Source organism: Schistocerca piceifrons, chromosome 2 (genome assembly GCF_021461385.2).
Source record: "Schistocerca piceifrons isolate TAMUIC-IGC-003096 chromosome 2, iqSchPice1.1, whole genome shotgun sequence".
NCBI lineage: Eukaryota > Metazoa > Arthropoda > Insecta > Orthoptera > Acrididae > Schistocerca > Schistocerca piceifrons.
Genome location: NC_060139.1, coordinates 77128312 through 77143985, shown reverse-complemented (window position 1 = coordinate 77143985; position 15674 = coordinate 77128312). Strand labels below are relative to the sequence as shown.

The 15674-nt window shown below is 44.9% G+C and overlaps 1 protein-coding gene across 1 annotated transcript in view; it reads right to left on the bottom strand.

The window, feature by feature from the left end:
* LOC124775160 (ankyrin homolog) overlaps nt 1–15674 on the bottom strand; it is a 58233-nt gene that overhangs the window by 19520 nt on the left and 23039 nt on the right. Inside the window, exon 2 of the mRNA XM_047250000.1 lies at nt 13633–14346. Coding sequence (XP_047105956.1) covers nt 13633–14346 — 714 coding nt within the window. The remainder of the gene's footprint in view (nt 1–13632; nt 14347–15674) is intronic.

Genomic DNA, 15674 nt, shown 5'->3' with positions numbered 1-15674 from the left:
TTTGGAACCCTCCGTTCCTCTAGAGACTTGCGGTACACGGCTGTTAGAAGGGGGGCAAGTTCTTTCGCGTACTCTGTGTAGAATCGAATTGGAATCCCGTCAGGTCCAGTGGACTTTCCTCTATTGAGTGATTACAGTTGCTTTTCTATTCCTTGGACACTTATTTCGATGTCAGCCATTTTCTCGTTTGTGCGAGGATTTAGAGAAGGAACTGCAGTGCGGTCTTCCTCTGTGGAACAGCTTTGGAAAAAGGTGTTTAGTATTTCAGCTTTACGCGTGTCATCCTCTGTTTCAATGCCATCATCATCCCGTAGTGTCTGCATATGCTGTTTCGAGCCACTTACTGATTTAACGTAAGACCAGAACTTCCTAGGATTTTCTGTCAAGTCGGTACATAGAATTTTACTTTCGAATTCAATGAACGCTTCACGCATAGCCCTCCTTACGCTAACTTTGACATCGTTTAGCTTCTGTTTGTCTGAGAGGTTTTGGCTGCGTTTAAACTTGGAGTGGAGCTCTCTTTGCTTTCGCAGTAGTTTCCTAACTTTGTTGTTGTACCACGGTGGGTTTTTCCCATCCCTCACAGTTTTACTCGGCACGTACCTGTCTAAAACGCATTTTACGATTGCCTTGAACTTTTTCCATAAACACTCAACATTGTCAGTGTCGGAACAGAAATTTTCGTTTTGATCTGTTAGGTAGTCTGAAATCTGCCTTCTATTACTCTTGCTAAACAGATAAACCTTCCTCCCTTTTTTTATATTCCTATTAACTTCCATATTCAGGGATGCTGCAACGGCCTTGTGATCACTGATTCCCTGTTCTGTACATACAGAGTCGAAAAGTTCGGGTCTGTTTGTTATCAGTAGGTCCAAGATGTTATCTCCACGAGTCGGTTCTCTGTTTAATTGCTCGAGGTAATTTTCGGATAGTGCACTCAGTATAATGTCACTCGATGCTCTGTCCCTACCACCCGTCGTAAACATCTGAGTGTCCCAGTCTATATCTGGTAAATTGAAATCTCCACCTAAGACTATAACATGCTGAGAAAATTTATGTGAAATGTATTCCAAATTTTCTCTCAGTTGCTCTGCCACTAATGCTGCTGAGTCGGGAGGTCGGTAAAAGGAGCCAATTATTAACCTAGTTCGGTTGTTTAGTGTAACCTCCACCCATAATAATTCACAGGAACTATCCACTTCTACTTCACTACAGGATAAACTACTACTAACAGCGACGAACACTCCACCACCGGTTGCATGCAATCTATCCTTTCTAAACACCGTCTGTACCTTTGTAAAAATTTCGGCAGAATTTCAGCTTCGGTGCTTTCTATCAGCGCTTGAAGTTCCGGTACTTTACCAACGCAGCTTCGACAGTTGACAATTACAATACCGATTGCTGCTTGGTCCCCGCATGTCCTGACTTTGCCCTGCACCCGTTGAGGCTGTTGCCCTTTCTGTACTTGTCCAAGGCCATCTAACCTAAAAAACCGCCCAGCCCACGCCACACAACCCCTGCTACCCGTGTAGCCGCTTGTTGCGTGTAGTGGACTCCTGACCTATCCAGCGGAACCCGAAACCCCACCACCCTATGGCGCAAGTCGAGGAATCTGCAGCCCATATGGTCGCAGAAACGTCTCAGCCTCTGATTCAGACCCTCCACTCGGCTCTGTACCAAAGGTCCGCAGTCAGTCCTGTCGATGATGCTGCAGATGGTGAGCTCTGCTTTCATTCCGCTAGCGAGACTGGCAGTCTTCACCAAATCAGATAGCCGCCGGAAGCCAGAGAGGATTTCCTCCGATCCATAGCGACACACATCATTGGTGCCGACATGAGCGACCACCTGCAGATGGGTGCACCCTGTACCCTTCATGGCATCCGGAAGGACCCTTTCCACATCTGGAATGACTCCCCCCGGTATGCACACGGAGTGCACATTGGTTTTCTTCCCCTCTCTTGCTGCCATTTCCTTAAGGGGCGCCATTACGCGCCTGACGTTGGAGCTCCCAACTACCAGTAAGCCCACCCTCTGCAACTGCCCGGATCTTGCAGACTGAGGGGCAACCTCTGGAACAGGACAAGCAGCCATGTCAGGCCGAAGATCAGTATCAGCCTGAGACAGAGCCTGAAACCGGTTCGTCAGACAAACTGGAGAGGCTTTCCGTTCAGCCCTCCGGAATGTCTTTCGCCCCCTGCCACACCTTGAAACGACCTCCCACTCTACCACAGGTGAGGGATCAGCCTCAATGCGGGCAGTATCCCGGGCAACCACAGTCGTAGTCCGATCAGGGGATGCGTGGGCCGAGCTGGCCGTCCCCGACAAACCCCCATCCGGACCCCCACAGTGATGCCCATTGGCAACAGCCTCAAGCTGTGTGACCGAAGCCAACACTGCCTGAAGCTGGGAGCGAAGGGATGCCAACTCAGCCTGCATCCGAACACAGCAGTTGCAGTCCCTATCCATGCTAAGAACTGTTTTACAAAGAACGTCTGAACTAATCTACAGAGAGCGCAAACAAATCGACAAAATTTAAACGGTTATTAAAATACAAGATTGCCTAGTAAATGCAGTAATGCTGCTACTTGCACACTGCTGACACTGCTCGGCGGCGGAAGGAGACTAAGCGAAATTACACTATTCAGGTACTAAAACGCGATGCTACACTCTCAAATACTATAATACGCCCGAAATTTATGAATTAAACAATGCAAGTACCAAAAACACGCAAAGAAATTAAGAATTAAACTATGTAACAAATGAGTGAGCTAGGAGTATACGACTTGCTGCTCAGCTGCTTATCCAACGGCGGCAGGGAGCACACTGACTGTGACCAACCGACACTGGCCGTTCAAAACAAAAACAGTAGACAAACGACTACGCGAATTTACACTATTCAGGTACTAAAACGCGATGCTACAACTCAAATACTATAATACACCCGAAATTTATGAATTAAACAATGCAAGTACCAAAAACACGCAAAGAAATTAAGAATTAAACTATGTAACAAACGAGTGAGCTAGGAGTATACGACTTGCTGCTCAGCTGCTTATCCAACGGCGGCAGGGAGCACACTCGCGTCCTTTATGTTGTTGTTGTTGTTGTTGTTGTTGTGGTCTTCAGTCCAGAGACTTGTTTGATGCAACTCTACTTGCTACTCTACCCTGTGCAAGCTTCTTCATCTCGGAGTAACTACTGCAACCTATATCCTTCCGAATCCGCATAGTGTATTCATATCTTGGTCTCCCTCTACGACTCTTACCCTCTACACACCCTCAATAATAAATTGGTGATTCCTTGATGCTTCTGAAAATGTCCTGCCAACACATCCCTTCTTTTAGTCAGGGCGTGCCACAAATTCCTCCTCCCCAATTCTGTTCAGTGCCTCCTCACTAGTTACGTGATCTACCCATCGAATCTTCAGCATTCTTCTGTAGCACCACATTTCGAAAGTTTCTATTCTCTTCTTGTCCAAACTATTTACCGCCCATGTTTCACTTCCATACATGGCTACACTCCACACAAATACTTTCAGAAAAGACTTCCTGACACTTAAATCTATACTCGATGTTAACAAATTTTTCTTCTTCATAAACGCTTTCCTTGCCATTGCCAGTCTACATTTTATATCCTCTCTACTTCGACCATCACCAGTTATTACGTTCCCCATCTAGGATACTCACTTACTACTTTAAGTGTCCTATTTCCTAATCTAATTCCCTCAGCATCACCTGGTTTATTCCGACTGCATTCCATTATCCTCGTTTTGCTTTTGTTGATGTCCATCTTATATCCTTCTTTCAAGACACTGTCCATTCCGTTCAACTATTCTTCCAGGGCCTTCGCTGTCTCTGACAGAATTACAATGTCATTGGCAAACCTCAAAGTTGTTTTTTCTTCTTCATGGATTTTAATTCCTATTCCGAATTTTTCTTTTGTTTCCTTCACTGCTTGCTCAATATACAGATTGTATAACATCAGGGAGAGGCTACAACCCTTTCTCACTCACTTCCCAACCACTGTTTCCCTTTCATGCCCCTCGACTCTTATAACTGCCATCTGGTTTCTGAGCTAATTGTAAATAGTCTTTTGCCCCCTGTACGTTGTTACCTTCAGAATTTGAAAGAGGGTATTCCAGTCAACACTGTCAAAAGTTTTCTCTAAGTTTACAACTGCTAGAAATGTAGGTTTGCCTTTCCTTAATCTATCTTCTAAGATAAGTCATAGGGTCAGTATTGCCCCACGAGTTCCAACATTTCTACGGAATCCAAACAGATCTTCGCCGTGGTCGACTTCTACCATTATTTCCATTCGTCTGTGAAGAATTCGTGTTAGTAATTTGTAAGCATGACTCATTAAACTGATAGTTCGGCAATTTTCACACCTGTCAGCACCCACTTCGTATTGGAATTATTATCTTCTCCTTGAAGTCTGAGGGTATTTCGCCTGTCTCATACATCGTACTCACCAGATTGTAGAATTTTGTCAGGACTGGCTCTCACAACGCTATCAGTAATTCTTATGGAATGTTGCCTACTGCTTGGGCCTTGTTTAGACTGCGATCATTCAATGCTCTGTCTAACTCTTCAAGCAGTATCATATCTCCCATTTCATCTTCATCTACACCCACTTCCATTTCCATTACATTCCCCTAAGCACATCGCCTTGTATTGACCCTCTGTATACTCCTTCCACCTTTCTGCATTCCCTTCTTTGCTTTGAACTGGTTTTCCATTTGAGCTATTGATATTCATACAAGTGGTTCTCTTTTCTCCAAAGCTCTCTTTGATTTTCCTGTAGGCAGTATCTATCTTACCTCTAGTTATGTATGCTTCTTCATCCTTACATTTGTCCTCTAGCCATCCTGCTTAGCCGTTTTGCACTTCCTGTCGATCTAATTTTGGAGACGTTTGTATTCCTTTTTGCCTGCTTCATCTACTGCATTTTTATGTTTTCTGCTTTCGTCAATTAAATTCAGTATCTCTTCTGTTACCCAAGGATTTCTACCAGCCCTCGTCTTTTTACCTACTTGTTCCTCTGTGCCTTCACTATTTCATATCTCAAAAGCTATCCATTCTTCTTCTACCATATTTCTTTCCCCTGTTCTTGTCCCATCTCCTTAAATTCCCAACTTGTTGCAGTTTCCTCAGTTTTAATCTACAGTTCATAACCAACAGATTGTGGTCAGAGAGTCCACATCTGCCCCAGGAAATGTCTTACAGTTTAAAATCTGGTCCCTAAATATCTGTCTTACCATTATATAATCTATCAAAAACCTTTCATTGTCTCTAGGCCCTTTCCACATCCCTTATACCAAGAACAAATATCGAAGGTAAACTGCCTTCGGAATAGGACCGAGCAAAGCCGAGGCAGACCTTGGTCCGGCCCACACTATGCGTGACCCGCATACCCTGCAGGGGTGGTGTTTGGCACACAGTTTCCAGTTCTGGCTTACCAGCGGTCCCATTACAAATAAACAGGCTTGTTGTCCGACTGCAGCCTTGATGACGACTCGGGAATTCAGGGAAACGCCCGGACGATTTCTTAGCGGTATTCGCAAGAAAAAATCGGCATGTGGGGGAACTAGGGAGCATGCACTAACGGTGGAAAGTGGCACAGAGTGAGAGCGGTGTGGGGGTTCCCAGGTTACGAGAGCCGTCGCAGGGTCGGAAACTTAAGAAGCCTGCGCAAAGATTAGTAAGTGTGGTTTCGCAATGTTGATCATTCATAGTGCGAGCTTGCAAATTGACAAAGACAATATGATGGGGAATCCAGCACCATGAAGGACAGAGTGGTAGGAAATGAACAAAAATGCCAAGTGGGGGCAGCAGTGAGAGCAATGAGTAAGGGATAATCTATGAGCCTCATAGGTAGCAATCAATTAGAGAGCAGTGAGGACTGATGCATCATTTTCGGCAGTGTCATGCTTGCTGTTTTACACAAAGCATTATTACTTTGCCTATTGACGACACAGTTTTGAGACTGGGGAAAGGGTGTACAGATGTAACGAGAGCATAAAGAGCATTGGTAATACACTTTGCAAGTACATACTCAGTACAAGCTAGATTTTCATCTATTATTATTCCTAAACTCTATGCTGAGGGTGAGAAGTTGATGTTTGTCCTATTCAGGATTAAAGATAGTAGTGAGTCCCAATGTTTCGGGCTAATGAGCCTAAAACGACCGCATTAGATTTGGGTGGTTTGAGCTTTAACCTTATATCATGTGCCCATTTTGATAGTGTGCACATTTCGGTACTGAGATTCGCGATAGTTGTCTTCAGGTTTATTGGTCTTGCACTTAGATACAACTGTAAGTCATCAGCGTACCTGTGGTATTTGAAATAGGACAAAAGTGGTGCACATCATTACGTACAATGGTTGGTACGTTGATTCTGGGGGAGGGGACCAAACAGCTAAGTCATCGGTCTCATCGGATTAGGAAAGGATGGCGAAGGAAAGGAGCCACACGGCATTTGCCTAAAGCAGCTCAGGGGAATCATGATGACCAGACGCGGGTTTGAACCATCGTCCTCCCGAATACAAGTCCAATGTGCTAACCACTGCGCCACCTCACTCGGTGAGATACAATGATACCAGCATAAGACATAGTACTGGACGCTGTGGAACGCCTGGTACTCCCTGCCTCTGTTGTGACTTTGTAGTGCCGGGCATGACACATTGCTGGTGAGATGTTAGGTACGAGCGAAACCACTGCAGTGCACTTTGCGAGAAATTTAGGCTGTTATGTTTGGCAAGACGAGTGTAAAAGTCGACATATATCTAAGAAGCACATAGTATTCACCTCTTGTGCATCCATTGAAAACTTCAGGTCGTCTCTTGCCTTCATTGAGGAAAATGTTGTGCTGCGGTATTAAGGGAAAGGTGATTGGTACTCGTCTAGTGGGTTGTTTCAGCTTGTAGTTAGGTAATTTGTAAGCTGGTGAATCAGTATATGTTCTAAAACCTCGGACAGTGCAGGAAGAATGCGAATAGGGGGGTCATCAGAAGGTGCTATGGCAACGTCCTTTTTAGGTAGTGGCTTAACTAGTCTCTGTTTCTAGGTGCAGGGAAAACACTTGTGGTTAACAAGAGGTTTACTGTATTAGTGAGCAGTTATGGTTAAGTTATAAGCTTCATCGTTTAGACGACGTCCAGTAGATGCTGATCAGGTAGGCAAGACGGCCCTTGTGACGGTATTGCAAGTAACATGCTTTAGATGGAATTTCTCATGGCTAAACTCGTTTGTACCCATGGAAGAAACAATAGGTCTCTCTTTTATTTGCGTTTCAATTGTGATTGTAGGTAATGTGGAGTACCAGTTAAGTTTCTTGGCTGGGACAGTTGGGATCAGCTACGGCTTTTATTTTCTCAACCCCAAAACCACACAGGTTTTTCCATAGGACATGCATAATGATTTATCAAAAAGTCGTAAGCATAAGAATATGCACATCAACGGACGCGCGGCATTCGGCTTTTCATCAATATGCGTCCGAGACGCCCAGAATGACTGACTCACTAAAGAATCGCGAGCTGCTGGTAAAACTCTTTTACAAGGACAGTGACTGTGCCACTAGCCCCGCAGAAATTCCACACAGTCAAGAGTATAAAAAGAAAGCATTGATACGATTTGTACTAAGATTCTGGAGGAAATGATTATAAAATTCGGAAAGAGAGGTTCTTTTAAAGTGCTATGTTGCAGTGGGCGGAAAGCAGTTGATCCGACGGATGTCATAGATGTGGCCACAGCATTGCAATGGAACATGTGCTGCACATGTAGTGCATGGGGGGCTTGTTGAAAAGTAGGATATGCCTAACGGCACATTGCAGAAAATCCTACGAAACATCATGCATTGCTGCCCACATAAGACGAACCGTCTTCAGGAGTTGCTTCCTGCCGACCTACCAGCAAGACAAACGTTCGCTTTGAATTTCTTGCTCGCATGGAAGTGGACAGACGGAGCACATTTCCACGTCGGAGGACATGGCCAAAGGAAAACCACACGCACATCAACCATACCACTTCATACTGTAAAGGTGACTGTGTGGTTCTAGGCGCTACAGTCTGGAACCACATTACCGCTACGGTCGCAGGTTCGAATCCTGCCTCGGGCATGGAAGTGTGTGATGTCCTTAGGTTAGTTAGGTTTAAGTAGTTCTAAGTTCTAGGGCACTGATGACCACAGATGTTAAGTCCCATAGTGCTCAGAGCCATTTGAACCATTTGACTGTGTGGTGCGGGATGACGGCATCGTTTATCGTAGGGCCACATTTTCCCGAGGGGATGAGTCCTAAATAGTAGGCAGTTCAAATCTGACGTCATTCTGAGCACTGGTTCTCTTACTATAGCCTTTGAAGTTTAATTATGAGCTCTGTGTATGTACTAGGAGCGCTCAATAAGTAACGCAACACTTTTTTTGTTCGGGAAATTCCAGTTAAAAAGACAGAATTTGGTGTGGGACATTGTGGGGCATTCTGGCTTCAGCCATTATAGTTTCATGAACTGCCGATAGGTGGCGGCGCCATACGTAACCTTCAAAATGGCGTCTGTAATGGAGATGCGTTCCAAACAGAGAGCGGTCATTGTTTCTTTTATCGGAAAACCAGAGCATCGCAGATACTCATAAGCGCTTACAGAATGTCTACAGAGACCTGGCAGTGAACGATGAGTCATTGGGCAAGGCGTCTGTTTTCATCACGACACATTTGCGAAAACCTGTCTTGTGTCCCACATGTGGGCCCATTGAACACACCTGTGATTCAGATGGAATGAGAGTATAAGGATAGAGGTAGGGAAGGTGAATTGTCGACTTCGGTTTACAGGGAGAATTTTAGGAAAATATGGTTATTTGTAAAGATGACCATATATAGGACATTAGTGCCCCCTGTTCTTGAGTAGTGCTGGAGTGTTTGGTATTCACACTAGGTCTGATTAAAGGAGTCTGCCACATATGTTACCGGTAGGTGCGAACAACACCCAAGTGCTACAGAGATGCTTTGGAAACTCAAATGGGAATCCTTGTAGAGAAGGCAACGTTCTTTTTGAGGAACAGTACTGCGAAAATTTAGAGAAACCTCATTTGAAGTTGAATGCATTATGTGAGGCGTCGCAGCTAGGGTGCGATTGCCAATTTGTCTGTTAAAGCTTTTTTTAATGAATGTATGTGGGCTCCAGTGTAAACACTCAGAATCTTATACGATCTGCAACGGGCGAGCTGTATCCTGCAGACGTGCGTCATTACCATATGGCGTGACTGCAGCATGTGAAAGTAGTGGAGAGGCACTTACAGAGCAGTTACGTTCTCAGGAACTATAAAAATTAATAACTGATCTAAAAATAGCCTGAGAAACTTCATATTTGGTACACAACCTTCTGTTGTGTAAAGGAACAATCTGTCAAAATCTGAAGTCAATAACTGTCATGATTTGGAAGTTACAGAAAAAAGAAAAATCAGTAAAAAAGTAATTACCCGACACTTAAAAAACTAAATCAATATATATATATATATATATATATATATATATATATATATATATGTATGTTAATAATTCACCAACTGTGACTATTTGAAAAGATATGGTAACACCTTCAGTGTTTATATTCACATGTGGAAAGTTCTCATTTTAGAAAAACTTTTGTAATTTTGCTGTAGTAATAACTTTAAGAATTTCAAGTAGCTATTTATGTTTTGTGTTAGGGTGAGTATGAAAGAGAGTGCTTGTGTAAGTGTATGGGGGACATTCACCAATATTAAATTTTCAGTTTGTAATTTTCCATAGGAACTTGCAAGTGTTCCAGCTTTGTATCGTGGCGGGAACGAATCCACCAGTGGTTCCCCTACTAGTGGATGACAGATGTCCAAGCATGTTTGAATATGTAAGAGACAGTCAGAACATTCGTGACTATATAGTTAAATTCCAGACGTAAAGTACAGTTTAAAGTTTATTTCATTTTATTTGTTTGACAAGGCTGTTTTGAGATGCATATTTTAATGACGTCAATGAGCTGAGAGCAGTGGTTGGTTCACGCTAGATTCTGGAGCGAGTCGCGCCTTGAAAGTCAGTTCTGATTGGCCATAATTCTGTACAGCCAGTAAGAAGTGAGACGGTTTACCACCGAACGCTTGAGATAGAGGTGCTTGTAGTGGCAGAGAGAAGAAGGGAGTGGTGCACTAGCTTTCGAAGGAGCCGGTCATGCTGAAAGTGTCCGAATGCATTATGTGTAAAGTGAAGTGATATTATGACTTCCGCATTTCGGTACAGTGATAAAGGTAGATGGTGTTTAGCATTAACTATTTGTGAAATTTTAAGAGTCGAGAGATATTTTGTTCTGGAGAAAATCGCGTGTGTAAACTTTGAACTAAAAGCGTGGCGGTACTAAGTAAATTTTTTTTTACTGAATATTTATGGCGAGTAAAAACTTTATTTAAAGACAACCACTGAATGCCGAGTGCAAAAGTAAATAGCAGTTTATTGACTGTGTTACTCTCGCAAATGATTTCGTAATTGAATAGGAAAAGTTCTGGCTGTTAGAGTGTGACCAGGACTGTGAACAGGAACTTTAATGATTTGAACACGTGGGCTTATGATCTTGCTTAATAGCAATAAAAAAAATCCTAATGCAAGTTTAAAAGGATCTTTGAACTTAGAAATTTGAACAGCAACCCATTTCCGATTTATTCTTTAGAGTTCACAAGACTATTTTCAGCTTTTTGTACTTATAGCGGCCTCCGACGTGTAGTTATGAAATCTCAGTTTCTTCAACACTGCTTTTCTGAGATCTGTTAAGTAGCTGCAGACAGGAGTTACGTGTGCAGATCTGCGGCGGTATAGAGGTAGGTGGACAATTTGTGTTGCAGAACCGCCGTCGACGTGAAAAAAAGTGCGTTACGTCGCAAACGATCCTACTGCCACCATTAAAAATTTCGCTTAAAGACCATGATGATAAGGTACGAGAAATTAGCATTAATACGGAGGGATACAGGCAGCCGTTTTTCCCTTGCTCTATCTACAGTGGAAGAGGGAAGGAAGCAACCAGTAGTGGAACAGGGTATCCTCCGCCACGCACCATACAGTGGCTTGCGGAGTGTGTATGTAGCTGTAGACACCACTTAATCGAGGTGATTGACGGATCACAATCAGGCACCTTGCTGCTCAGATTGACATCTCTACTGATAGTACTGAGACACTCATCCACGAATTTGGGTACCTGCCCAGTTTCTCGCCGCCTAACAGAAGACCGTTGAAGGGCAAGGAAGGACCATCTGTGCGGAATTGCTTCCGCATAACGTGGCTCATTGTGTCAATATTTTGTTGAAAATCTTCACCGGCGATGAAACAAGGGTTCATCACTTCGCACCGTAAACAAAATGGTAATCCATGGAGTGGCTCCACCCTAACTCACCTCCGAAGTAAAAGCTCGAAGTCGCAACCTCAGCCAGCAAAGTCATGGCGACGGTCTTTGAGACTCTGAAGGGGTTATTCTGTCTGATGTCCTCCCTCAAGGTGCAGCGGTAAACTGTGAGGTGTATTGTGCTACCCTCGCGAAACTGAAGAAACGGCTTTAATGAGTTCGTCGTCACCAAAATGCCAACGAACGTCTCCTTCTCTGTAACAACACAAGGCCTCGTGCACTCGAGAAGAGATCATAGACCTTCATTGAACAGTTCTTCCTCATGCGCTCTACCGCCCTACAGCTGGGGGAAGCAGCATGTGAGTGATGGGGAGGTCATTGATGCAGCAAGACGTTGTCTCCGATGTCGACCAGTAGAGTGTTATCACACAGGTATACAGAGACTGCCTATAAGGCGGCGTAAGGTCATCCCACTGAACGGAGACTTTGCTGAAAAATGGGGTTTTGTAACCAAAAGACCCACCCCCTTCCATGAACCATGGACCTTGCCATTGGTGGGGAGGCTTGCATACCTCAGCGATACAATTGGCCGTATCGTAGGTGCAACCACAATAGAGGGGTATGTGTTGAGAGGCCAGACAAACGTGTGGTTCCCGAAGAGGGGCAGCAGCCTTTTCAGTAGTTGCAGGGGCAACAGTCTGGATGATTGACTGATCTGACCTTGTAACACTAGCCAAAACGGCCTTGCTGTGTTGGTATTGGGAACGTCTGAAAGCGAGGGGAAGCTACAGCCGTAATTTTTCCCGAGGGCATGCAGCTTTACTCTATGGTTAAATGACGATGGCGTCCTCTTGGGTAAAATATTCCAGAGGTAAAATAGTCCTCCAATCGGATCTCCCGGTGGGGACTGCTCAAGAGGACGTCGTTAACAGGAAAAATCAGTTTGGATTCCATAGAAATGTTGGAACACGTGAGGCAATACTGACCCTACGATTCATCTTAGAAAATAGATTAAGGAAAGGCAAGCCTACGTTTCTAGCATTTGTAGAGTTAGAGAAAGCTTTTGACAATGTTGACTGAAATACTCTCTTTCAAATTCTAAAGGTGGCAGGGGTAAAATACAGGGAGCGAAAGGCTATTTACAATTTGTACAGAAACCAGATGGCAGTTATAAGAGTCAAGGGACATGAAAGGGGACCATTAGTTGGAAAGGGAGTGAGACAGGGTTGTAGCCCCTCCCCAATGTTATTCAATCCGTATATTGAGCAAGCAGTGAAGGAAACAAAAGAAAAATTTGCAGTAGGTATTAAAATACATGCATAAGAAATAAAAACTTTGAGGTTCGCCGATGACATTGAAATTCTGTCAGAGACAGCAAAGGATTTGGAAGAGCTGTTGAACGGAATGGACAGTGTCTTGAAAGGAGGATATAAGACGAACATCAACAAAAGCAATACGAGAATAATGGAATGTAGTCGAGTTAACTCGGGTGATGCTGAGGGAATTAGATTAGGAAATGAGACACTTAAAGTAGTAAAGGAGTTTTGCTATTTGGGGAACAAAATAAGTGATGATGGTCGAAGTAGAGAGGATATAAAATGTAGACTGGCATTGGCAAGGAAAGCGTTTCTGAAGAAGAGAAATTTGTTAACATTGAGGATAGATTTAAGTGTCAGGAAGTCGTTTCTGAAAGTATTTGTATGGAGTGTAGCCATGTATGGAAGTGAAACGTGGACGATAACTAGTTTGGACAAGAAGAGAATAGAAGCTTTCGAAATGTGGTGCTACAGAAGAATGCTGAAGATAAGGTGGGTAGATCATGTAACTAATGAGGAGGTGTTGAATAGGATTGGGGAGAAGAGAAGTTTGTGGCACAACTTGACTAGAAGAAGGGATCGGTTGGTAGGACATGTTTTGAGGCATCAAGGGATCACAAATTTATCATTGGAGGGCAGTGTGGAGGGTAAAAATCGTAGAGGGAGACCAAGAGATGAATACACTAAGCAGACTCAGAAGGATGTAGGTTGCAGTAGGTACTGGGAGATGAAGAAGCTTGAACAGGATGGAGTAGCATGGAGAGCTGCATCAAACCAGTCTCAGGACTGAAGACCACAACAACAACAACAACAACAACAACCACCGAAAGGGTGCGGAATGATATGGTGTATTAGAATGCTGAATGAAATCAACCAGATTTCAGAGGAAAAGGTGTTGAATTACTTATTGAATGCCCCTCGGGTATTGCAAAAATGCTACAGCCAAGTTTGCCGCCTCTACCTGACAACCGTGGCGCTGCCCTTGAGCGACGCCCAGTGCAGGTGCGTCCACCTGCCCTTCGGAGGCCCGCGCCTGGCGGCCAGCAGCTGGCGCACCACGGGCACGTTGGAGGCCTCGGCCGCCAGGATGAGGCGCCGCAGCGGCCAGTGCACGTCGCCGGCCAGCTCCTCGAGCACCTGCACCGTCGCCACCTGCTCGTTCCTGCGCGCCAGCTCGCGCGCCGTCCTGCCGTCGGCGTCGCGCGCCCAGGCGTCGGCGCCGGCGTGCAGCAGGATGCGCGTGGCGTCGACGGCGCCGTGCGCCACGGCGGCGTGCAGCGCGGTGCGGCCGCGGCCGTCCCTGGCGCCCACGTCGGCCCCCGCCTCCACCAGCAGCCGCACCACTGCGTCGCGCCGGCGCGCCGCCGCCACCTGCAGCGGGCTGCGGCCGCCCCCCTGCAGCGTGACGTTCGCCAGGGCCGGGTCCACGGAGAGGGCGAACTGCAGCAGCTGCAGGTGCCCGCACTCGCACAGCTGCTCCATGATGCCGGCAGCGTGCTCGGGGTCACTCAACTTGGCTCTCGTAACTTCCAGGTGTTTCCGAGGTAAGCCTCCTTGCAGCAGTATTTCCACCCATCCCCAAGCGTGAGTTTCTTCGGCGAAGCGCAATGGACTCCACTTCAGTATCTCTTTGGTCGACAGCTGCTTCTCCAGCACTTCCAGCACGCCGGCATTTCTGAAATGTATAAGGTTTCAGCCTAAGTTCGTAGCGATTTTTCGTAAGTTTACTAAACACAACAGATACAGAGACTGTAGGCGTTAATAATGTATTCTTCATCACTATTCTGCCAGCGCTGGGGTAACTTTTCGATTCCAGGACTGTAGAAACCATTTGCTTTTGAGTCGGAAAACTCATAGAGCCATCAACGGAGTGCATCTTCATCCAGAAAGGAAGTTCCTTCAACGTTGTTCGATAGAGTGTGGAAAAGGTGAAAATCTGTGGCCACAAGATGAGTCGAATAAGGTGGGTGTGGAATCAGCTCACAACCTAACTACTATACAGGGTGGTCCATTGATCGTGACCAGGCCTAATATCTCACGAAATAAACGTCAAACGAAAAAACTACAAAGGACGAAACTTGTCTAGCTTGAAGGGGGAAACCAGATGGCGCTATGGTTGGCCCGCTAGATGGCGCTGCCATAGGTCAAACGGATATCAACTGCGTTTTCTTAAATAGGAACCCCCATTGTTTATTACATATTCGTGTGGTACGTAAAGAAATATGAATGTTTTAGTTGCACCACTTTTTTCGCTTTGTGATAGATGACGCTGTAATAGTCACAAAACATATGGCTCACAATTTTAGACGAACAGTTGGGAATAGGTAGGTTTTTTAAATTAAAATACAGAATGTAGGTACATTTGAACATTTGAATATTTCATTTTGGTTGTTCAAATGTGATACATGTTCCTTTGTGAACTTATCATTTCTGAGAACGCACGCTGTTACAGCGTGATTACCTGTAAATACCACATTAATGCAATAAATGCTCAAAATGATGTCGGTCAACCTCAATGCATTTGGCAATACGTGTAACGACATTCCTCTCAACAGCGAGTAATTCGCCTTCCGTAATGTTCGCACATGCATTGACAATGCGCTGACGCATGTTATCAGGCAAATATCCTTCAACTTTCCGCACAGAAAGAAATCCAGGGACGTCAGATCTGGTGGACGTGCGGGCCATGGTATGGTGCCTCGATGACCAATCCACCTGTCATGAAATATGCTATCCAATACCGCTTCAACTACACATGAGCTATGTGCCGGACATCCATCATATTGGAAGTACATCGCCATTCTGTCATGCAGTAAAACATCTTGTAGTAACATTGGTAGAACTTACGTAGAAAATCAGCATACATTGCACCATTTGGATTGCCATCGATAAAATTGGGGCCAATTATCCTTCCTCCCATAATGTCGCACCATACATTAACACGCCCAGGTCGCTGATGTTCCACTTGTCGCAATCATCGTGGATTTTCCGTTGCCCAATAGT